The following is a 24,977-nucleotide window of genomic DNA, read 5'->3' on the forward strand; positions in this document are numbered from 1 at the left end:
AAGAAGGAAGAGTCAATTTAGATCACTTAAGGGAAAATGGCAAATATCTATTCAAGAGTCTCCTCTGACTTCCATTTTCTTTCTCTATGCCCAAATCAAAAAGCCACTCACCAATCAATTCTGTAAGAGGAGGGGAAAGTTTAAAGTTTAATGGGAATTCAAGCCATGCAGAGCAATCTTATTGCTTGCTCCTTGTGGGGAGAGAGAAATGAATGTCAACGATGGAGCTGGAGATTGCCCTCAGTGATGGAAGAGCATGGTGCCTCCTAAAGGAGGACAGACATAACCTATGATTAGAGCCCTTTCTTTTTTTTTTAAACAAATGCTGTGAGGGGTGTGATGCTTCTGGCCTTTTCATAATACTTTAGACTCCTGGGGAAAGAAATAAGGCCTGGAAGCCAGGCCTGAGGGAACAGCCACCAAAAATACTTAACATGTCAAAGAAGCAGGCAGCTCTTGATGCTGAAGGAAGCAGGCAGCTTTCTGTAAGGATGCTGAGAGCCCTGGGCTGAGGGGAAGTGGAACTGACAGACACAGGGAAGGTACTTAGCTTTGATGTAATGGCTTGCTCTGTCTCCCGGCATGCTGCACCCCAGCTCCTTCTTGGCAATACTCGAAGAACTTGCGTCTTTCCTGAAAGCTCTGAGCATTCTTACACTTTCTCACCCAAGGAAGCAGCCTTTTGTGAAGACTGATATATTGTAAAGCTTGCAGACTTTTAGTTTCCCCAGCACTGGCTCTTTGAGGTAAACCTCAGATACCACAGAAGCCAATCAATTTAAAAATATACAATTCAGCGGATTTAGTGTGTCCTCGGAATTTGCATCCATCACTGATATCAAATTCAGAAACTTTATCCACAAAGCAAAAACCCTATTCTCACCCATGGGGTTTTAGCAACCTAGAGAAATTCTTGTGATATATTCTCTGTCTCTGGATATGCCCATTCTGGAGTGTAGGGGAGGTGTGTAAATAGAATTATACAGTATGTCATCTCCGATGCCTTGCTTCTTTCACTGAATATACTATACTCTTCTAAAGTTTTCTATGCATTAGTATGTATCAATACTTCCTTCCTTTAGATTGCCAAGTAGTATTCTGTTTTATAAATAGATCCCATTTTGTTTATTCACCCATTGATTGATAAATTCTTGTCTTGCTTCAAGTTTTTATTTTCTTTGCCACATTCCTAGAAGTAGAATTGTTGGTGTCCTATGGTGACTCTCTTTTTAAACATCTGAGGAATTTTCCAAGCTGTTCACTGTACTACTTTGCATTTCTACTGGTAGTTGGTGAAGATCTTAATTTCTCCACATTCTCAATTAACATGTTATCCGTTTCATCACATCCATCCTGATGAGACTTGGTATCTCAATGCAACTTGGACTTGCCTTTCCCTGGTGGCTAATCATGCATTTATTGGCCATTTGTTTGTCTTCGTTAGTGAAATGCCTATTCCAATTCTTGTCCCCTTGGTGCTCAGTCTACTTATCTTTTTGAGTTGTGGGACTTTCTGCTGAAGACTCACTGGGGATGCACTTTAGATCAGTTGTCAAACTCACCACGATATGGACGTCACTTTGTGACTTGAGACACTGCAGGGATCTTTGTGGTCAGTCCAGCGACACTTCTAAGTCTGAAAGGAGAGTGCTCATGTGTGTTAGTTCCCAGTTCCGACCACATGGTCTCTTCCTCACAAGACTCAAAGGCTTTCTGGAGAACCAGGAAAAGAGAGGAGACAGAACCATCTTTGGTGCAATTGACGCCTTAGGTTTTTTTTTTTTTTTTTTTTCTTTGGTTTTTCGAGACAGGGTTTCTCTGTGTAGCTTTGCGCCTCTCCTGGAACTCACTTGGTAGCCCAGGCTGGCCTCGAACTCACAGAGATCCGCCTGGCTCTGCCTCCCGAGTGCTGGGATTAAAGGCGTGCGCCACCACCGCCCGGCGACGCCTTAGGTTTTTACTCTGTGGCAACCACTGTTGCATGAAACATATCACAGAGTTCCAATCTGTTGTTGGGCGGGAAGTGATTCTGCATGAATATAAGTGCTGCTGCCTGGATGCTAAAGGGGTTTTTCTCACCTATGTTATTCAGGTTGTCTACTGCGAGGAAAGATACCATAGAATTCAGTGAAAGACAAAAACCAATACTGTTGTGTCGTGTTTCAACCCAGATTGCTCATTAGATCTAAAGTTTTGTTTTGTCTGGAACTTTCTCACAATCCCATCCTTCCCATATATACCAAACTCTGATGCACCTAATTTCATCAAATGTGTACTACTGAGACCAAAGACACAGATTAACACCAAGCCAATCATGGTAGGTGATAGCAGTACCCACTTTCTCTAATGTAGCCTTTTAGACACCAGGACACACATTGTAGCTGGCCATCAGCATCAGCCAGTTACCAGCCCTGATCAAATATTAGAGTCATCAGAAACATCTTTTAAAACTATGTTTGTACTGGGTCTCCACATCTGAAGAATTTTGTTTAGCTTATCTGGAGTAAAACCAGAGATTGAAAGTTTGTAATGCTCCAAGGTGATTTTGACAGATGGGGAGATCTTTAACAAACTCAACTTTCGCCAACCTCTTAATATATTATCCAATTTAAGAGTCCATTTGTCTTCTTATCATGGCTTCTTGGACTTCACCATGCATAGAACTAATCTGGAAATATTAAAATATGGATACTAATTTTGGTGGTCAGGAATGGACCTGAAATTACCCAGTTCTACCAGGCAGCACTGAATGAGGCTGAGCCTACTATTGTTCGGCTACTCAGCCCTCAGTTTTGGCAAAGTCCCTCATGTTTATGTGACATTTTCCAATTAAAGTTTTATCTCTTCAAAGATTTAACTTTGTAAGGCAGCCATCATAGACTAATACCATGTCCTGTATTCCTTTCAAAAATAGAAATAAAATTCTATTCTTGTTCATACAAGAAGTCTTTGTGAATGTAAAGATAAAATAATAAGTCTGCATTTAATCTAATCTAATGATCTCCATCATTTAATGTGGTCATAAATATACTGAATAGTTAACTATGGGACCTGGCATTAGGTGATTTAATTCAAAGGAGCTGGTCCTTGAAGCCAGTTCAGGAAATAAACAGTTCAAGTTGGATGCCACTAACTTCTTAGAGTCTAATTTCCTCTGTAAATTGTAAGTAGTAAGAATTAACTTCTAGGACATCAGAAAGACCTATGGATTAAGAAATAAAAAGGGCCTGATTCTGCTCTTCTCCGAGTGTGCCTAAAAGAGGGTAAATCTTAATGGGGAGAGCTCAGGAAGCATCCAAATCTGTGATGTTCTCATTGAAACATTCAGCATGAGAATCTGGAAAGGAATTCCTCCTCTCTAACCCTAGGCTTATCTTTTACTTGCTGCCATCTTCTTCTAACACCAAGGGCAGACCTAGGAAAACAAAACCACAGAAAGACAAAATCAGATTTAAATTAAAAATCTTTTTTAAAATAAAGTAGAAGATAGGAGTGCCACTGTAGCTGAACAAAGACTAAAGTATATTTTAATGAGATTTTTCTGTGTCAACCACCGCTAATGAAGCCATGACTTTCTCCCCTTCATCAATGACTCACGGCCAGACTCCTTGGTAGTCTGTTTGGAGGAGGTGAGTCCTTTGAGACCCATCAGATAAGAGGAACTAAGGAGCAGAATCCTATTGGCTTAGTGTGTGCACATGAAAGGGACCATCAAGACCAGAAGGGAAGATCTGTATTTTTTTTCTTCTAAATAACTCCTTTCTTAGCTGAAACTTTAGAAATGAAATGAAAAACAGCTTCTATAAATGTCTTGGCCCAGTGAGAAGTGTTTTAACATTATTATAAGATTTTCAACTGTTTTACTCATTTCTAAAAAAATAAAAATAAAATAAAATGCGATTTTCATAGTTAAGAACGGAAAAGACTGAGTGAGTTCTCCTCGAGGTCTTTAGAACAATCAGGATTGCTGAAAACAGCAAAGCACTTGTTTTTCTATCCATTCCTCATCGGTGCAATAATGTACGAGTTGTGCTTGCTTAAAAGACTATGTTTAGCCAACTCTCTCAGGCTCGATTTTGTCAGCCTGTCAACTGAAAGAAATCGTGCTTACCTGACAGCCTCCTGTGGGTAAAGAAAGCAGAAAGGCCAGGGAGAGTCCCTGTAATAGGATTTTAATATGGCAATGGGGAAGACTGGAACACTTCAGGACCCCTCAGTCCTTGAGGCTCTATTTCTACTGTCAAATCCTGGGAGGCAAAAGCATGCTCCCCGTGGTTATCCAGGCTGTCCAGCTGCAAACCAGCCCCAGCTTGTGCAGTGAGCATGCTCTGTGGTGGGTGAGTTGGCAGCTTGGTCTTCAAGGGTGGGCTCCACGAAGTGAGAAATGACAATCAAGTCCCGCGTTTCACATGACATTTCCCTCTGAAAATTACAGTGGTTCGTTTCACCATCACTGCCTTCTGGTCGGAAGTATACATAACGTGAACCTAGCAAGCGATGGTTCCTGACTTTGTCTTCATTTAGAGAATTAACTCAGGGCTGACTTCATCCTGCTACTTTGGAGCGACTGAAATGGCCTCTAATAATCACATTTCCTATTAATAGCTTTACTGTACTAGAGAAGCTAAATCAATATATAATTTAATGGCTTCTCTTGCCAAGGGCATTATTGATTCTGTCTCTAATGATTTTGAAATGATATGTTGTTATGCAAATGCTATCCATCCTAGGTGTCTTTATAAAAGCATACATGGATATATTTCTTTGCCCTCATCTTTCATTTCTTTTTCATATCTCGATTACCAAATGCTGAGATATTCCCAAAGAATTCTGGTCCTGATGAATAGAGATGCTCCAATGATAAATTGGAAACTAGTTTTATGGGATATTGTAACTCTTGCCTTGGGGCATAGGAAATAAAGCTGTTACAATGTGTTCTAGTTTCATTTCCGTTACTGTGATAACATACCCTGACTAAAAGCAGCATAGGGGAGTAAGGGTCTGTTTTTACCCTAGAATTCCAAGCTACAGCCCATTATTGCAGGGACGTCGTGTCAGGAATTTAAGCAGCTGGTCACGTCAAACCCACAGTCAAGAACAGAGAGAAACAAATGCACCCATACTACCTGCTTACTTGCCTTCATTTCTGTTCAGTACCCAGCCCATGACATGGTCACTACCACATTGAAGATGGTTCTTTCCACCTCAGTTAGCAATCAAGACAATCCCCCACAGATATGTCCACAGTTCAACCTGATCTGGGTGATTCCTCCACTGAAACTCTCTTCCCATGTGGTTCTGTGTTGCATCAAGTTGACAACTAAGGCTAACTGGCACACGAGGGTAGAGGAATAGTAACGGCATTCTGCAGTGATAAGAAACAAGACGTCAGTGGGTGATTTGGGGGTACTGAATAAGTTGGTGTATTATCCCTTGCACATAAAATCGGTGCCTTTCCTATCCACTGACTCACTAGAAAGGCTTTCTTGACTTCTCTAGTACAACTATATCTATGACGTTCTGTGGGCTGGGAATATTATATGGGTCATATAATAAAAAGCAAGGACATTGCAACCTGACTTGCTATCATGGGGGCTTTCCAGTTTGATGCTGCCTACCAGGAAGGGCCTTCACAAGGAATGTTGGGGCGTCAGTCCTAAGGACAATAGCTAACATGACGCTTTCAGTTTCCTTCACATTCCCTCTCCTGTTCTCATGACATTGCTCATTTTAGGACAGATGTGCAACTCCAGTTGAAGATTGCAAGAATGCAAAGTAGAAAGTAGTACCTAAAGAACACAAGTTTTGTTAAGAGAGAGAGAGAGAGAGAGAGAGAGAGAGAGAGAGAGAGAGAGAGAGAGAGAGAGAGAACGAACTTTGGTCACATTTTGAATGGTAAATTTGATCTAACTTAAAAATAGCAGATACTTTCTATTTTTCAACTAAACCATACAATTCCAAATATGTTTCGAATAGGTCTTCTTGGGGTTCTTAGAGTATTTTTGGATTTTTAGATGTAAATTAACAAGTGAACATCCCAAGTTAGTCAGGCCAGCTGATCTTAATACACACACACACACACACACACACACACACACACACACACACATACAGCAAATAGGTGAAATCCAGAAAGCTGTCTAACAATTAGGCAGGAGCTGTTTGTATGTGCAGTTGGGCTTTGTCATACTCTTGAAATTATTGTTACATTAGTCATGTCAGCTGTTCACCTGCTGTAGTCTTTGGAACACAAAGAGAAGACACTCTCAGGAGCCCTGGCTTCTCAGGAGGAAGAAATTGGGGTGTCAGTATCATGATGCTCTGTCGCTGGGTAAGGGAAGGACCATACGAGGCCCCAAAGCACAGGAAGCAATCATTGGGTCTCCCTTTTACAATGCTGAGCCCAGGAAGGAAGAGTTAAACATTTGGAATGAGAGCCTGGGAAATTCAGAGAATTTCTCCATACTTTCCCCAGGCTAGGAAAAAAGGACAGATGATCCTCAGAAAGCCCATGTCTAAGTGCAACTTGGCAGATTTCATCAATGGACTAAAAGCAAGATTATGGATCCATCCTTTTCTAAAAGATCCAGAAAATATTAGCAAAAGTAAAGAATCTCCACGTCACTAAAACTTTCTGTTTATAAGAAGCTTATTGTTTCAAAAACTTTAATCAGATATTATCTCAGTTAATGTTATTTTAAAAATCTTGTTAAGCCAGTATTTAGGAGGCTCGGGGTAAACTGTAATATATACCACACTTAAACTTTGTTAGTTAAAAGGTAATATTAGGATGATCTATTTTCAGATCCATCAAGAGTTATGTCTGGCATCATTCCTGGCATTTAGATTTGCATAATATTTGCATTTGTCCCAACTGCTCATCAGTCATTCACAGCCATAGGACCCTAGCGCAAACATTATGGAAGGCTGGGTTGCAGGAAGAATTCACCATGAAGCACCACAATGTATTGATGAAGTTGAAAAGAAGTATGATGCCACAGCTTAATGAAAATCGAAAGTCAATTTGGCATGGGATGAAAATAATTACATCAGCAGTTATCCCCTCCACTGCCACCACACTTTGTGAATAGTGTCCATCTTCAGGAATACAAACTGTAAAACAATAACAACTTCCAAGGAACTGCAATAAGTTAGATTCTAGGACACTAGGTGGAAAGAGAGAAGAGACTTTGTTCTCTTCTATAATGCTTTTACACATACATTGTGTAACTCGAAATGAAATATAATGATAAAAAATACCAAATGATCATCCCTGACAAGTTATATGTGCAAGTAACATTATACAGACTGAGCAGGTTGTCTTTCTGTATTTAGGAATATATAACATTTGTAATATAGTACACACACACACACACACACACACACACACACAATCACAACAGTAAATGGGAGAAGAGGCCATGCATTTTTTTTTTAAAGTAGTAAGTAGTATATGGGAGAGTCTGGAAGGAGGAAAAGAACGGGGGAAAATGATGTAATTCTATTATAAACTCAACAAAAACTTTGTACATGTTATTTTTGGAAATAAAGTAAAACAAAGAAAAGGGAAAATTGTCCACCACTAGGCTAACATCTCTGTCCAGATTTTATTGTGTTTGTAGTTTTACTTTATTTATTTATTTATTTATTTATTTATTTATTTATTTATTTATGTGTGTATGCGGGAGGGGTATGGGTAAGTATGTGTGCGTACATGTATGGGGGTGTACCTGCCGTGGCATGCGAGTGAAGGTCAGAGGTCAACTTGCTCAAGCCAGTTCTCTCCTTCTACCAGGTGATTTCCAGGGACAGAACTCAAGTCATCAGACTGGGTGGTAAAAGGGCCTTCACCCACTGAAACTTCTCACGGGCCCTACTGTACTTTATTAATTTGTTCTAAAGCAACGACTTCCAGGAGATACCTAAGACAACACAAGAGTTAAATACTTAAATAAGCATATTTTTTTCCTTTTCTTGCTATAATCTATATTTTTCTGCTTTTCTTTCACATGCCGATGACAAGCTTATTAACGTTGAGAACTGTACTTGGTCCGAGGTAACTCTGTGGCCCCCGGACAAGGAACTTAGGTTTTCAGTAACTCTTCTAACCTTGCTTTCCTCTTGCCTGTGTTCCTCTGCATGCCTCTTCCCCCCGGTTCGCCAACCTCTATTCTTCTCTGTTTCAGCAAAACAATTGCAGTCAAGGTAATTGATGATGAGGAGTATGAGAAAAACAAGACCTTCTTCATTGAGATTGGAGAGCCCCGCCTGGTGGAGATGAGTGAGAAGAAAGGTGGGGAAAGCCGCTCCAGGGCGGACTCCGACAGCTTCTGCCGGCCTGCGCCTCCCTGGACGCCTGCATTCCTCAGAACATGACTTAACAATGCACACATGCCTCCACTATGTAACAGGGCACAGCTCTCTCCCTGGCAGCAGCGAGCCAGAACTGCCGCTCCATCAGCCAGTCCCGGCCACCGCCGTGCACCACGCGGGTCCGAAAGTTAATTTGGGGCACACTCGATCAAGCCCCCAGAGCTGGGGGAATTGGCACCGAGAGTACCCGATCTCCAAATTCTAAGCCAGCTCTCTGAATCGCGGAAGCAGCAGCCAGATTTACGCAAGCGTTCCATTAACACAGATTCCCCGGGTGGAGACCAGGGAAGAGCACCCACGATGCCCTTTTACATAGGCCCGGAGGTCATGTGCTGCCGGTTTCTCCCTCCGTTAACATCACAATAACATCGGCTTGGTGGACATCTAGAGCATGAGCGTGTGACTCCAACCATTCGTTTTGCCTTTGTCTTGTGTCCCCACAGGAAGATCATTACCATTAGAATATTTGATCGTGAGGAATATGAGAAAGAGTGCAGTTTCTCCCTTGTGCTTGAGGAACCAAAATGGATGAGAAGAGGCACGAAAGGTGTGGGAGTATTCAAAGGCATACCAGCGAGAGATTGTACTCTTCCCCCCTCTCCGTGTCTCCCTACTCTCACACTGAAAACTCTCTCCTCTTCCTCCGCTTCGAGTACTAAACTCCATTGCCTTTGAAGCTTAGCGGGTCCATTTTCCTTCCCCAATGAGTTCACCAAGCGATTCCCGTTTTCTTTGGGAAGAAGGGCTGACTAAGCCGCATTGCAACCAGATTTGCTAAATATTAAGAAATACTGGAAGAATTTCTGTAATTCAGAAATGAGGAGATAAGTGAACATGCTCTCTCTACCTTTCACTGCTCCAGAACCACTTAAAATGTGGCTATAAAGGTTCACTCCCTCCCTTAAAGTACTAGTGATAAAACCCGACATATCTTGTCTGAAAGATAAAGGAAAAGAAAACCCACCTAAAAGTTCGTGGTAGATGAAGAGTACAAGGATCTAATAGCAATTTATAAGAAAATTACAGAAAATTCAGTAATCAGGCTTCTTAGAGAATCTGGTTTGAGAAGATTTTGTTTTGTTGTCTTTTCATTTTTTGAGACAAGGTCTCATGTAGCTGAGGATGACCCAAAACTCCTGATCCTCCTAGCTCTACTTCCAAAGTACTGAGAGGTGTGTGCCAATCTGTCCAGCCCCAGCTTCCAAGAAAGCAATTAATAGGAACAAGGAGTCTAAAGACTCACCCTGTCAATAAGCTAATTTACTTATTTTGGCATGGTGTTTTCCGTATCATCAAATACATCGTTTAGAAGAAGCCATGAAACTCGACATGATGGCACATGCCTGGGATTCGAGTACTTGGGAGATGAAGGGAAAGGGTTGAGAGTTCAAGGGCAGCCTGAACTACATAGCAAGAGCCTATCTCATTAATAACAATAATAATAATAATAATAATAATAATAATAACAATAATAGTAAAACTCTAACAAACAAGGTACCATACATATGAAACCACAGTCATATGTATGAGGTCAGTTTTCAGTAGCTAAAGGATGTGGCCCCTTGTCAACATTTAACCCTGACTTACACTAATCCTACCCATGATCCAAAATCTTTTGAAACTTACAGAATTAATACGATTTTAATATGAATAGTAACAAGACAAATTGTGCAGTGCTATCCTTATACCTAGATTTTTTTTAATGACACTTTTGTTAGTTTTTTGAGAATTTCATAATTAGGTTTTGTTGTTTCTCACAGTTTTAGAAAACATTTGCAAATGGGAGCCCATCCTGTTCCCTAACTCTTCCCTCCTTTATAAGAGATGCTGTTTCACAAGACAGAAGGAGAATTTTATTGAAATTTTCAAATGAAGGGCAAGAGATGCAATATATATGACCAGTTCCTATGCAGGCTTGGCATTTGGGGAAATACAATCTCACTTTCTGAGAACTCGCTGACCTCAGAGCCCATTGGGGAAAAAAAATTTTTTTCCTAATGCCCCCGACTTAAGTATAGAATGGCAGCAGGGATGATGGAGAAAGGGACACTTGGGACTCATTTCAATGCAGCGCGTTTAGTAAGTCCCACAGTCAGTAAACAGAAAAGAGACTTCAAAAAAGTACGTCTTACAAAGATGGGATCACAGGCGCCTCATGGGCACCCAGGAAAGAAGCGTTTAGAGCTGAATGTGTTCCTCCATGGAACTGTCTTTTATCTCCAGGAGGAGTGTCTTGGATTCAGCTCTTCCGATTGTCATTTTAGTAAAAAATATGCCCTCATATAGAAGCAAATTAAAATTCCTTGATGGTGCTATCCTGTGTTGAACAAGCCAAATGAGTTCTTCTCAGTATAAATAAACTTATTGACTCACTTTCCTAGGTTCCTTCTGATTCCACTACCGTGATAGAGGGAAAACCAGGCTGAAAACAAGCACTTGTAATATTCCTGTGACAACCCAGCAGGTCTTTAATTGGACTTGCTTAGCAAGTTAACTTTTATTCAAATAAAGTGCTATGGTGCCAACTGTATTTAAAGAACATAATCTAAAAAGCTACATTGTATCTTGGCCCCCATTCTAACCCTGTCAGTTTCTCTGGAGTTACACATCCACTAGAAAACACTCTGGTCCACTTATTAATGTGTAGAAGCTACTGATAAAGACAACACAAATAAATGTCCATTTAGGGCCTCTTAAAATTTGAGAATTTAAAAAGCATAAACAATTTTGAAGGAGTCAAAATATCTTCCAAATAAAATATGCAGCGAGAGCTTCACCTGAGCCAAAATCTCCTTCCAGGAAGGCAGGCTAATGGATTTTTTTTTTTTTCTGGGGATTTTTACCTGTTCTTGTGGAAGGTAGCTGAGGCCTTGAGTCATTTAAGACTTCCAAACATCAGCTCTCAGGCAACATTTATTGAAAGAAGCCCACCCCCAAACCGAGTTCAAGATTACCTTCTCCAACATCCACAGTAGATTTTGTACGCACTATCTGTCAACAGCTGTAGGAGAAATATCTCATGAGATACATAGAGATGACACTATAAGATGATTTTTTTTTCAATCTCACCCAAATATTCCTGTTGGGATCATTTATTTGGAAATGTCCCCCACAATGCATTGCCTTGGGATGGACAAAATTTTTTTAATAAGCAATGGTTTCCCTGCGCTAGTCAGAACTGCCTAGATTTCTTTCTGCTAATATTCCTCTCATTATTCATGTGGTCTCTTATTCTGTGTTTGTCTCTGTCTGTTTCCTTCACAGCCCTGTTATTGAATGAGCTTGGTAAGCATTTCATTTCTTGCATTTCCTTCCCATTTTTATAGGTTATTTTCCACTTCTCTGAGATAATACCCTAACTCTTGATTTTTATCTCTGTCTATGGATGGGCCAGATTTTCCTTTCAGGCTAGTGGCCTCATTTTAGTCGAGGCCAGATCAACCGTATCACATTTCTTAATCTAGTATATATAAACTTAAAAGGGCCAAGACTACAAGAACTACGATTGGCACTTGGGGAAATACAATCGCACATTCTGAGAACTCGCTGACCTCGGAACCCATCTGAAAAAAAAGTATTTTTTTCCTAATGCCCCTGACTTAAGTATAGAATGGCAGCAGGGGTGATGGAGAAAGGGACGCTTGGGACTCATTTGAATGTAGCTCATTTAATAAGTCCCACAGTCAGTAAACAGAAGAGAGACTTCAAAAAAGTACGTCTTACAAAGATGGGATCACAGGCACCTCTTTGGCACCCAGGAAAGAAGCGTTTAGTATCTCCAATACCTATGATTGTGTACTAAATTGCATGATCCTAAAAGAATGTGTTCAGTTATGACTGGACTTTTCAAATCCTTCTTAATCATAAATCTGGCAAGTTTTCATAATGCAGGTGGGTTATCAAGCATATGATGTCACTAGCACTTGTTATTTGTCATGTAAATTAAATTTTGACATTTCTTTTCTGTTTTTCTTTCTTTTTTAGGTGGCTTTACACTATCAGGTATGAACTTTTCAAGTCTAATACTATCTAATTATATTTATACTGTCACTGTTAATATATTACATTGTTAAAAAATATATGTTTTCTCTTGTTTTATTTCTTTTTACTTAAGGAAAATACCATTCTGGTAAGACAATGCCTTTTAAAAGTTCCTATTTTTGCCCAAGTAGCCTAAATACCAAACCAAATATAACCTGAATTAATGCTAAACTGTGGCCCAACTCTCCTCTAGTTTATTTTACACATTAACATTTTCACGAATTAACAACAGCCTGTGTGTGTTGTATTTATTTGTAAGAAAGCTCTCAGGGAGAGCCTCTAACTGTTCGCATTTTGACACTAATCTACAGGTGCCCACAGAGCACCGAGAATTTGCAGCGTACTCTGATAGACTTCGTACAGGGCTCCAGTGTAAGACAAGATTGCTGGTCTCGGATGGTGGACATGAGACCCACACAAACTTCACAGCAGAGGATCATCAGGATCCTAAAAGTAGATAAGGCCACGTTAGAAGAGGATAACAATCTAAACCCTTCTTTGGGCACTTTGCTTTAGTGCTAATAGCATGGTGACAAGAACTATTTCTGCTACTTGAGACGCATTACAAAACCCTACGTAAGCATTCAAGATCCTAATGAGAAAGCTTGAAACCCTTACTTTCAAAATTCTACCGTCTCTAGAGCTAGTTACTTGTGCACAGGTGGAAATCATTCCTAATTGCAGCCTCTTTTGGTTCTGCATACCTTCTCATGTTTTCAGACTCATTTCTGCAGATTTAGAGAGGAGGGTGGCTATCCCACAACGGCTCTAACTTGTCTGAAGCTGCAGGTTGAAAAGGTCTCTAGGGACCCACTTCTTCGATGGCCTTTTGCAAATACCAAAAATTTCCAATAGATCATGCAAATACTAAATCAGAGTGCTAGAAAAATATTTAGAAGGAAATGTTACCAAAATTTCTAGTAAATTAAAACACTGTAATTGGCACGGGGGTTGATCTCAACCACTGTTAGTATGAACTCATGGACAGTGGGTACCAAAGTGATTCTGCCCAGAGTGGAACTTTCAAACTATGGTAGTTCTCTATGGATGGCTGCTCCCAACTCATCTCTAGACCCAGCAGTAAATGATAGGATGACTGGTAGATTCTCAGAGACATAGAAATTAGAAAAACTTAAAATTGGTAAGCAGAGTAGTCTTCTTACAGAAATCCCTGAATCTCAATCAGCTGAGCCTCTCCCAAGTCAGATTTTCTGAATTCTGCCCTCCAGGACTTGTCCTTGTCCATGCATCTAAGTACAGGAGTGTATACACACACACACACACACACACACACACACACACACACACACACACACGTATATATGTATATATATATATACTACTTTTAAGATTATCTCCTTTTTTCCACTTGCAACATTTGAGATCACTGATATCATCTTGGATATACTCTGATTCTGTCTAGAGGAACAGCTCCCCATGAGAGAGTTGAAGATGGTAGAAATTCAGCCTCTCAACCTTCACGGCTTTGTGGATTATTTTTCTAAAGTCGACCATAGTCTCGAGAAATAGCATACTGTATAGCCATTCCTTACATTCTATGCAAGCTTGCATTCTGTGCAAACTTTACACAGTGTCAGTCCAGAGTACCTTATTAAGAGTGCATCTATGTCTTTGGCTACCCTGCGTCACATGTGTGAGGATTCCATTTCTAAGGCTTTCTTTCCATGCCATTTGAACTGTCCTCCCTTTTATTATCTCAGTTAGTAGAACCCTCATTTTCTTTTCTTACAAATCCTTTCCATAAAGTTTCCCATATCCCTCATATCAGCATTTCCTGCCTTGGCCATATTGTGCATCCAACATGATACAGAAAGCTTCTACATTATGAGTAGTTCACTGGGTCCTCCCTATGGCCAAAACTTTAACCAAAATTGGATGTCTCTCCATTGTTGACATCTCCCAAAATAGGCGCCAATGCAGTTAGAATGGGAGACTATTCCAGAACTCCTTCTGGAAATTTCTACATTGGCCTAATTGTTACTTACCTGGATACTGTCTAACTTCATATCCTCCTTCTCCATAAAACCAGAAATCCCAGGGTTCAGTTGCCACTGATGCCTCTAAGAAACTTCTGCAACTTAGGTCTGTACAGTGAACAGCAGCAATAAAGCTTAAAGAGTTCTCTTTGAAGTAATGTTGAGGCTTTGAAGTACAAGGAAGAAGAGAATTAATGTAGCCTTTGGACTTAGCCTGCAGGTGTTACATGGACTTGCACCGATGAGTATGGGTGTGGAATTGGGAAACAGTATATATGGAAACTTTAAAAAAAAAATCCATTTGGTCCACAGCCTCACACCAATAATTTAGAGACCTAGTTAGTAATAGACATTGACTGCTGGAGGTGCCTTTGAAATTTGCAAGTCTTCACCTGCTGTTCCAGCCCTGGTCTCACTGTGTTTAAATCTATGATGTCATTCCCCTCTGACCTTATGGTTTTATGATAACATTATAACTCATTAGAGTTTATAATGAAATATTATTTTGTCACCATTCTTTTGGACTTTATTGTGCACACTTACAGGAAGTAAAAAAAAAAGTTTCAAAAAGATTAATCCACCCCAAACCACTCATCCAAAAGCCCTGTGATGATTATCCTAACACTAGCCCTGTTCTTTGGCTGGTCCAATTGTGCGAACCATTTCCTCCTCCCTTCATTTTTACATTATACATTGAACCCTTTATCAGTCTAAAGCACAACTATAGCTTATAAAAAGCCATCATTAGGAATGTTAGTCAAGGGAAATTCCCAAAAGGGAAAATTAGATTACACCGATAATGATACTTTTAAATCAAATTCAGACTCCTGGCTAAATCTGTGTATTTGTTTCCCCAAAAACTTCTAAGACATGCATCTATCTATAGCTCTCCCTCAAATTACATGGCACTCAATGTATTTCTTGAACATTGCTCTTCTAATCACTTTGCAGTCTTGTAACAGACTTAAGATGCATGTCTATGCAAATGGGCCAAACTTTGAGAATCCTGACACTTGGGAACATGTCCACCACCCCAATGTATGGGTTAGAGCAGCAAAGCCCCTCCATCAAAGTATGCCTCTTTTGACAACTGAGAAAAATGCGTGACTCCACAGGGCGAAATGTCTTGCCCACATTTAAATGGCCCTGAGTCCAAGTCTCAAGATTCTCAGTTTAATTCTCGGTAGATCTTTGTAGACAAAATTAGCAGGTGGACCTGGCAACCAGCTGAAGGAGAAGTTCAATGAAATCCTTAGGCCTGGCTAGTGGAAACTGCTGGGTGATAATGACTTGCCCTTAGTCCACGGAAGCACATATGACACTTTCCAGTCTGCACAGGAAATGGATGTCGTGAGCACCTTCACAGGGTTATCTACTCCCTCTCCTTCAAAGAAACCTGTGACATGAATGGAGTGGATACTGCCTGCATTTGATAGGTGGGCAAACAGAAACGATAGCCTACTGGGGGCTGTGTAGATGCCACTAATAGGCTTCAAAAATTAGAATGCAAGTCATTACACCAAGCGCTTTCTGTTGTTTTATGATACCTCTGGAATCAGTAATTGAAGGACCTGGCTCATCCATTTCAATTGCTACACTGGGTCTACCTCTTACCGCAAAGAAAGAGGTCCGTTATCTCATCCATCAAACTTAATCAAGCATGATTTGGTTTGGCTTCTGGAACATTTGCCCCCATTGGTGAGTGGTAATCTCTGTGAGTAACCACCAGAATTCCTCCTGGTGGCCTCCAGGGGATGACCTGTAACTGCCCCCACTAACATGGCTTACAGTGTGTGTGCATCTGGGTTATTGTTTTTAGCTTACTAATTTCAAAAGGCACTGATAGCGAAGCAATGTGATCCATCCTGCTGATTTTCTGCCTGTCCTTTTGCTAGGCCAACCTCTCTTCAGGAAGGTTCATGCTAGAGATCATCCGCTTCCCTCCACTGTAATCAGCTTTTCAGGTACTCGTTTCCCTGTGGTCCTTGAAAAACCACAGCTTTCAGGTATACTCTTTATAAGATTTATAGATGTCAGTCCCTGGGCCTTCTAAAGTATTGCTGATTAATGAGTGACTTCTCTGACAGCTGGGATACCTTGAATGATCAAAAACTGAAGGCAGTATATAAAAAAAAACTGAAGATAGTATGGACCTACAAAGAGGTTGACCCAATGCCTTCTTTCTCTCAGATTTCAATGTTTCAGATTTCTTCCTAATACCCCTTTTACATATTAAGTTTTTTGCCCAGTGTAATGAAAATTCTTAAAAAATAAAAGTAAAACCAAAACAGGTTGTGTTTCCCACCAGAATGTGCCTTTCCTGGTGTACAAGGAAACACAGGAATGTTGGCAGGGCAACCCAAGGATCACACAGCTCTTCCAGTTCTCCTGCGGCTTGACAGCTTGCTAGTCATCTCCTAGCACAGAGTCTGTAGCTGAGGACAGCAGTCCCTCCTTCTCCAGGCATTACTGCTGCCTGTCACTGACCTTGGTGGGGGAAATACCTCTACCTGACCCTGTGGGTCCGCCCCACCCTCACAAACCATACCTCCACCCAACAAGCACAATTCTAAGATCCAACTTCAGATTTTTCTCAGGATGTTCCTCAAGAGACGAAAAATAGCAATCTTCCTGGGTTCTAATCAGAGAGGCCAGCAGGGGCTGAAATGTTGTCAAGTGGCCTATGTTTTCAGGCGTGTCTGCATAGTTCTGAACAAAGTGTCAGAATCATCCTGAGAAGATTTTCCCGTCACTGGCCTTTCCCCCACTTTCAGTGTTCTATGTTGGTTTTGGGGATTAAAATAAAACAAGAACAATAAAAAAGAAAACTATGACATTGGCTCCTTGTGTACAGACTTCTCTGTATTGAACTAGCCATGTGGGTGATAGTGCCCTCTTAAAGGAATATCCCACTCTCACCCCTTCATTACCACGATGCTGTTTCAAGATCCAGCTTCAACCGGGAAGCATTGAAAACAGCTTTACATAATCCATCTGTTTCTAGAACTCAGATACCTAAAGCTAATGATTTTATTGTTGTTTATAAAAGTCGACCACTAAAGAACGAAAACCCCAACTCTGATGATTTTTATCTCAGGGATTCCCTGTGTTCTTCAACACTGGCTTGTAGCCATGGTTGCTGATAAGGCACAGGATCTCCAAGTTGTTTTGGTGGGTCAAGATTGTGACATTGTATATAGAATAGATAGATAGATAATAAAATAAAAAAAAAAAAAAAAAAAAAAAAGATAGATAGATAATAGATAGAATAGATAGATAGATAGATAGATAGATAGATAGATAGATAGATATAGATAGAATATAAAATATATATAAAATATACAATGTCACAGACTGGTGAGCTTTATAAGGATAGATAGATAGATAGATAGATAGATAGATAGATAGATAGATAGATGATAGATAGGCAGGCCCAGAGTAGCACACAGAGAGAATTAATGTTCTCTAAGAAATAACACCAAAACTCCATCATGTTGTCGCCCTGCATACATAAGGAAATAAAGTGACCTAGGCTACAATAAAATAATCTGCTTTTGATCTCTTTGTTCAAAGAGAAAAAGAAGCAAGTATAGTAATTGATCCTGAAAAATGCTGTTAAACCATTTCCCTGTTTAATAAAAGGCACACCTAAGGAGAACACTAAAACAAAAAAAAAACCCTCAATTCTCTTCTTTGCCACCATCACACCATCAAAACCCCACATTGTAACCACTCATATATCAGTACTGTTGTAGATCAGCCACACGATTTTTCCACATGTCACTTCTCAATTACACATAACTGTAACCGTCTCTTAGATGTACATATTACTCATCGAATGAAAATAGCCCTGACCTTTCCATGATGCTGTGCCCATCTCTGAACTATGACCACTCATCTCTACACCTCCTAGTCATCCTTACCATCATAGCCACCTGGCAAGCTCTCTACCTGCTTCCAAGATAGCTGCCAATAGATCCTCTGTCCTGATGCTTTCCATGCTCCTGTAGGCAAAAATGTTCTCCCAGAAGACTCAGTCACTGCCACACTGATTCTAGTTTTTCATTCATGCGTCTCTTTTTCCACTACACCAGAAGTTTCTGGAAGATAGTTGGAGAAAGAGGAGGACTGTGTCTGTGCTGACATATTCTAAGAGGACATACCATGTGTTTAAATAATGGATGGTCCTTTTATTTTAAAAAAAAAATGAACAGATGAAAAATATTACTAACGGTAACTTGAAGAATCTCATAACGAATAGTTGAGTAAGTTTTCTGCATTCCATACATTATACTAGGCACGAATAAAGACAGTCCAAAGAGTGCTGAGGCATATCCTAGTTCTGTAAGTCTACAGACTAGGTATTTGTATGTAAAGATAATTTAAAATAATCCCAAAGCCACACGAAGCTGTTCATGTTCAGCACACAATAAATGCTAAGGAGTTGAATGGTATTTACTAAATCCCAGTTGTCAGTTGGTGAACTAATGGAAGAAGGGCCTTAAGTATAACTAAATGAAGGTGTAGGAGCATTTCTTGGTGATTGCATGATGGGTAAGCCTGTTCTTTGAAGTAAGAGTGCAGCAAGATGTAGAAACAAGGTCCCTAGTCTTTCTTTATGTGAATATCAAATCTGTTAAGATGAGATATCCACACTTCAGCTTCTTATGATATTTTTGCTAAGGTTAAATATTAATCAGATTATAATTTACATGCTGTGATTTTTTTTCTAAATTACCTTGTCTTTTACTTAATTAAAAGAAAAACTAGTAAGATTTTGCCATAAGTAGAACATAAAGTAACATTTGTTTTTTACAGTGAAAAGAATGTCACTGAATTCTGGCTAGTCAAAGATTCTGTGCCTGTAAACTACTTTATCTTAAATGAAAGAAAGCCAAATGTTAGAGCTGTGCGGTGGCGCAAGCCTTTAATCCCAGCACTCGGGAGGCAGAGCCAGGCGGATCTCTGTGAGTTCGAGGCCAAGCCTGGTCTACAAAGCGAGTTCCAGGAAAGGCGAAAAGCTACACAGAGAAACCCTGTCTCGAAAAACCAAAAAAGAAAAAAGAAAGAAAGAAAGGAAAGAAAAGAAAAAAGAAAAAGAAAAAAAAAAGGCAAATGTTAAGAAGCAGTTATGGACCCAGGTCAGTCAAACACACACTCATTGCTGACCAGAAAGACTGAAGGATTCCTGGGGGCACCTTTTCACCCATAGGATGATTCTATTTCATTTGCTGCCATGTCCATGTATTTGACATCATGTTCTGGATCCGTTTCATTCTGTGAGATGCTTTCCTGAACAATCCCAGGACATTACATTTCCTCCCTAACTGCTATGTTATTTTCTACCTAAATTACCTTGAGTCCCATTCAAAACAACTTATCGTTCGTAAGTAAATCACAGAAATGATGGCCCCAATAAATATTCCCCCACACTTTGCATTTCAAATAGGTACCTAAGTGGCAATATCTCTCATGAGGGAAGTCATTATTATTCAGTGTTTGTCAGAGATTTGGACAAAGACACAAATAAAAATCAACCTGAACTACCAGTGACATTGTCATTGGCCCAAAGATCAGAAAGCAGTGAGAACCAAACTATAATTGATTTGAACACTAGGCAAAGAGACTTCACACATGTCTAGCCACCCCCTTGACTAGAACACACGATTTCAGGACAGTCTTGGAGACTCTAGCTAACCCTTGCCTCTCCCTGATTTATAATTTCCCAGTCCTTGTATAAAATCCCTTACCACTCTTACAGTTCAAATTAATCCCCTTTTCTCTCTGCTTTGCCTTTGCTCATGTTCAACAGCTTCTCAACAGGCCAAATAACCCATTGTCATTTTCCTTTGAATTGGTGGTATTATAGACCACTAGGGACTTAAAATACATTATTTTAGAATATGTTATTAAATGCACGCTCAAGACTATGTCAGCAGCTACATTCTGCTTCTGCCTTCCATTACTCCTGACACATGAAATCTAAGGCACTAGCCATGCTTCCAACACCTCGATCCCACCTCTATCCCCCGACCCTACTCCTCACAGTAGCCTGTGAGCCACAAAAAAAAAAAAAAAAAAAAAAAAAAAAAAAAGCCCTTAAAACAATTGCTAGATCAATAATTAGAACCAACTACAGCAGGGTCCCAGAGCAGAGGGGAACCTACTCTGTGCAGAAATAGAAGGTACAAACCCTGCTAAAGCTGCTATCAGTCTAAATGCAAAAGGCAGGTCAGGCAGCCTGAACAAAAAGGTCAGCCCTTCCCAGTCTGGATGACTCAGACAGCAGACTCCACTTACAGGCAATTGCCCAGATGTCCTGGAGGTGAGGGCCTCAGAGTGGAGGTTTTTCCATAGCAACATCACTGCCTCCCTGGATATGAGCGCTTTGCTTGCCCCTGAGGAAGTAGCCTATCATTTCCCAGCATCCTGGACCTGAAGGACAAGGGTGATTACAGGACAAGCGTCTGCCCTCCGCATATGCTTGGCCTTTTCAGTCTGGGATTTATCCCAATGACCTCTATGCAGAGAGAGACAACTCTGAGCTCCTCCTCATGGATAGACTTTTCTGAGCACCCTCCATTCCACCCCCACCCCCCCACCTCTCCTAGAATGAGAGCCACTTGGTAGTTCTGGAAGTAATCATGCTCACATAGTGAATATTAGCTCCCCAAAGGCCTCACCCTCGCCCTCTCTGTTTGTTTTAAGATTAACATGGTCAAGGCTTTCCTAATACATTCTGCCTTTGCACCAGATTGGACGCACTGGGGCCCAGCCATCTCAAAGAAACATAAAATGGATGTTTAAGAGCTGAACCTGCGAGAGGGACTCTTGGCGAGTGTAAAGCTGAGATCAGAATTTCCCTCCCTTGTCTCTTTGGCCCTGAGGCATTTTCTGACGCCTCTAGAAAGTGGAAAGGAAAAGACCGAACTCTCACACCCCTCAGGGTTACTTTAAGACTTTTAATTGCGGTTCCCTTTGGTCACGTGCTGGAAAAAAAAAAAAAAGTGTGCAGACGGCCAAACTGGCTAGCTTCACCGAGAACAGCTGGGTGATTCCCTCAGCCCAGACAATGTGCAGCAGGGTCTTTCTCAGTGACGTGCCCTGATGCACGTGGCTTTTCCCGATCAGTGCTTTCACATGACGCGAGGCCGTACTAGATTTCAATCATCTGCGGCTTCAGTGTGGCGGCATTGCCCTGCCCAACCAAGCTCTGTCCACTCCTCCCCTCAGCCTCACTATCCCACCTGAGAGACTCTGAGTCGGTCCTTAGGGCACCCTTCCCCCCGGCTTTGTCTTATAGCAGGATCCTGGGACTTGCAAAGGTAAAGGAGCACACTGTTCATACTGTTGCCTTCCCTTTCTCAGACGAATATGACGACAAGCAGCCGCTGACTAGCAAAGAGGAAGAGGAGAGGCGCATTGCCGAAATGGGGCGCCCCATCCTGGGAGAGCACACCAGGCTGGAGGTGATCATTGAAGAGTCTACGAATTCAAGGTACGTCTGTCAACACCGCCGGCCAGCCCCATCTGCTTGCTCAAGGTGGTTCGGTGTGGTCTGTGCTAGCAAGAGCCTTCTGGAGCCACTGGAAAAATGTGATTTCACGTACAGGCTGATTCACTAAAAGGCTGTCAGATCCAATTTGAAACTGGGGAGTTAGCAGATAACCAAGAAATCCTGCACAGTAAAACAGCATCAGAGCCAGGGTCCAGCAGGTGACAGGCAGCGAGCGTGACAGAGTCAGAACTGCCCCCTTTGAAGGAAGGGCTTTGTCCGAAAGAAGACTACAAAAGTAGATCTTCAGTGATTCACTAGAAAAACCTGATGAATGTATCAGAAGCCAAGCATTTGCTGTGCGGACATTCAAAGACTATCGTTTTGCAGAACGGTCACTTCTATCTAAGCTACTCAGATCTGAGAACTCTTTAGCACTGCCTACCAAAAAATGCAGTGTCTGCAACTGTACAGTTTATTCATGAGCTGATGAGATTGGATTCTCTAGTTCATTGTGTGTGTGTGTGTGTGTGTGTGTGTGTGTGTGTGTGTGTGTGTGTTACTCGGTATTGAACCGGGGACTCACATATGTCAGGCAAAACACCGCCCCACTAAGCTACATCCTCAGCCCAAGTTGAAAATTTCCCATGAAATGGAAGTCATACCTTTAAAAGTTAAATATACATACAGGGATGAGCTTCCGACTTGAGGATGAAACTTCCTGTCTGCCCCTCCTAACCCACTGCTCTGCTCCGGTCCTCTGCGCCCACCCCAAGCCCCACACATAGCTCTTCTTATCCAGATCCTTAGTGTCTCAGAACACTTGAGGTGGAGCCAACTTCAGCTGGATAACAGGGATAAGGAAGAGCCTATGTATCTCTTCCTGTAATGTCCAAAGTCACAAACCCAGAAGAAAACAATGCTTTCTTGACTTATTTTTCAAAGGGACATGGTGCCTACTCAAACAATCAAAGGGGGGGAAAAAGCAAACTAGAGAGCCAGGCTAATATAGGAGCCTCAGAATTCTACATGGTTCTTCAGTAATAATTGCCTCTTTTCCTTTTGTTGATTCCGTAAATTTAATCCCCAAATTGACCTGCCTGATAGGTAGCAAGTAAAAAGGTGTTTTTGCAACTAAAATGGAATTTTTCAAAGATAAAAATACACTTAAACCTCCTTCTGGCCGCTTAAAATCTATCAATCTATTAGTGGATTTTTTGCACTCACACCCATAGAAAGAGGGGTAAACAGTGGAATGAAGATTACTAGACTGATCCCACTCTCGGGGTCCAGCACGGCATAGCCTTGAGCCTGGCTCACAGAGCACAGGAAGGGAGCTGCAGAAGTTCACCCAACCTCCCATGAACCTCAGCCTGCCGGTAGCTACAACCCACTCTGTCACTCAGCGTCCCTGTGCGTCCTGCTTCACTTCCTCCTGTGGCTTTTCTGCAGTGGGGATTCTAGGGTTCTGTGCCACCTGCCACAGCAGGGCACTGCCGTTTCTGGAGCTAATTCACTCCCACACTTCTTAGAGAGAATGTGTCCTCTCTACCCCAGAGGACAGGACACCCAGGCTTGCCCTCCCATGCACCAGCCATGGACAGAGCAATGGTAGCAGCTACTTTAGAAAGTACTGGGTTAGATAACTCTTCCTGGAGAAAAGAAAAAAAAATCTTGGATTGGACAGAGCCCTCTCTGGTCGGCTGCCACAGTCTAGAGTTGTAAAGCCTCCCTGGTCTCTAGTTCTTTATGTCAGTCCGCTTGTGTGAGTTATTGCTTCTAGCATAACTTTGAAGCGTGTCTTCAGGTTTACAAGCACAGTCATCGTTAACCTTAACGCCTACAGGGCATCTTGGGGGAGACACTTCTCATGTGCAGTAATACCACCTTTGACTTCCTTCATTTAGGGATTGTGTTTTTCTAGAATGTGACTTGAGAGCTTGTTCAAAGCTCTAGAACAGCATGGGCTAGACTGCATGTCCCCATCCCCCACCCCCGACTTCTCACCTGCCATGCTGAGACGATGGTTTTACTAATGCCCACTGTCAAGGGTGAGGTGTTCATAACGTCTGAATGTCACTAACAGTTTAAGAACTCTCCAAGTCAATATAGAGAGTGTTGTCCAAACTTCAGTCCATAGTGATTCACTCTCCTTAATCACATACACGAAGGAACCAAACCGCACAGGTACAACTTCAGCCCTTGGAAAAATTTTGACTCTGCCCCTCTGGTTAAAATTTACTACATTTTAATATATACCTGGGTTCTTCCACATCAATAAAGGTTGAATTTAGTTTCTCTTAAAAGTCTAATCTTTAGCCAGCCGTCATTTCATGGGGGAAGTCTGTGTTCAGCTGACGGAGCACTATTCAGCTGCTTATCTCTCGGATGAGTGGATGCTCCAGCTGCGGCACAGTGTGTTCTATCCCTTTAGAGAGACGCGCTCCAAGTTTCCACTACATGGAGGAAAAACTGAGGTCATTTCTTCTTACATTCCACACAGCAAGATGCATAGAATACTGGATAAGATTGTGGCTGAGCTGGGAGACAAAAGACAGATGCCTGTCGTGTGTTTCAGTTCATTGTGTCCAAGACCAGTGACTGCTAGAGCTGTTATCAGGGGCATAAGCAGTTCTGCATACGAGGCAAGAAGCTGAGAGGTCACCCCCCCCCCAGGACATACTAGCTGACCAAGAATAAGGTTGCAGATACAGCGTGAGTTGGTTGGCGATGGATCCTCACATTTCTTTTCTTCTCAATGTCTCAAGTCAGTTCCAATGACTCGTTCTGAACTAACATCCTTGATATTATAAATTGGTTTTGGCCTCTCATACAACCCCTCAGATCCTATTTTCCTGACTCCTGCGCAGGCAATATTGTTAGCTCTCGGTACCCTGCATTGAACATGTACAAGTCATTACCTAAGGCAAATAATGTGTGTTTTCTGCCTCTTTGCCGTTAGTGGAAATTCGAGGATGCTCTGACCGTAAGTGTGGGCGTTTGGTAGACTAGTTGGTGCAGTAGTTTCTCTGGGAGGAGCAGCCTCGGTGTTCTGGAAATGTCCCTTGTCC

At 41.4% G+C, this 24,977-nt stretch overlaps 1 protein-coding gene across 1 annotated transcript in view; it reads left to right on the forward strand.

Annotated features, from left to right (window-relative positions):
• Window positions 1-24,977, forward strand: part of Slc8a1 (solute carrier family 8 member A1) — a 473,024-nt gene that overhangs the window by 393,864 nt on the left and 54,183 nt on the right. The window contains 7 exon segments of the mRNA XM_037198015.1: window positions 8,187-8,293; window positions 11,638-11,658; window positions 12,358-12,375; window positions 12,488-12,502; window positions 16,307-16,375; window positions 21,780-21,893; window positions 21,896-21,909. Of these exon segments, the coding sequence (XP_037053910.1) occupies window positions 8,187-8,293; window positions 11,638-11,658; window positions 12,358-12,375; window positions 12,488-12,502; window positions 16,307-16,375; window positions 21,780-21,893; window positions 21,896-21,909 (358 nt within the window).

This window comes from Peromyscus leucopus, chromosome 22 (assembly GCF_004664715.2).
Source record: "Peromyscus leucopus breed LL Stock chromosome 22, UCI_PerLeu_2.1, whole genome shotgun sequence".
NCBI classification, from domain to species: Eukaryota; Metazoa; Chordata; class Mammalia; order Rodentia; family Cricetidae; genus Peromyscus; species Peromyscus leucopus.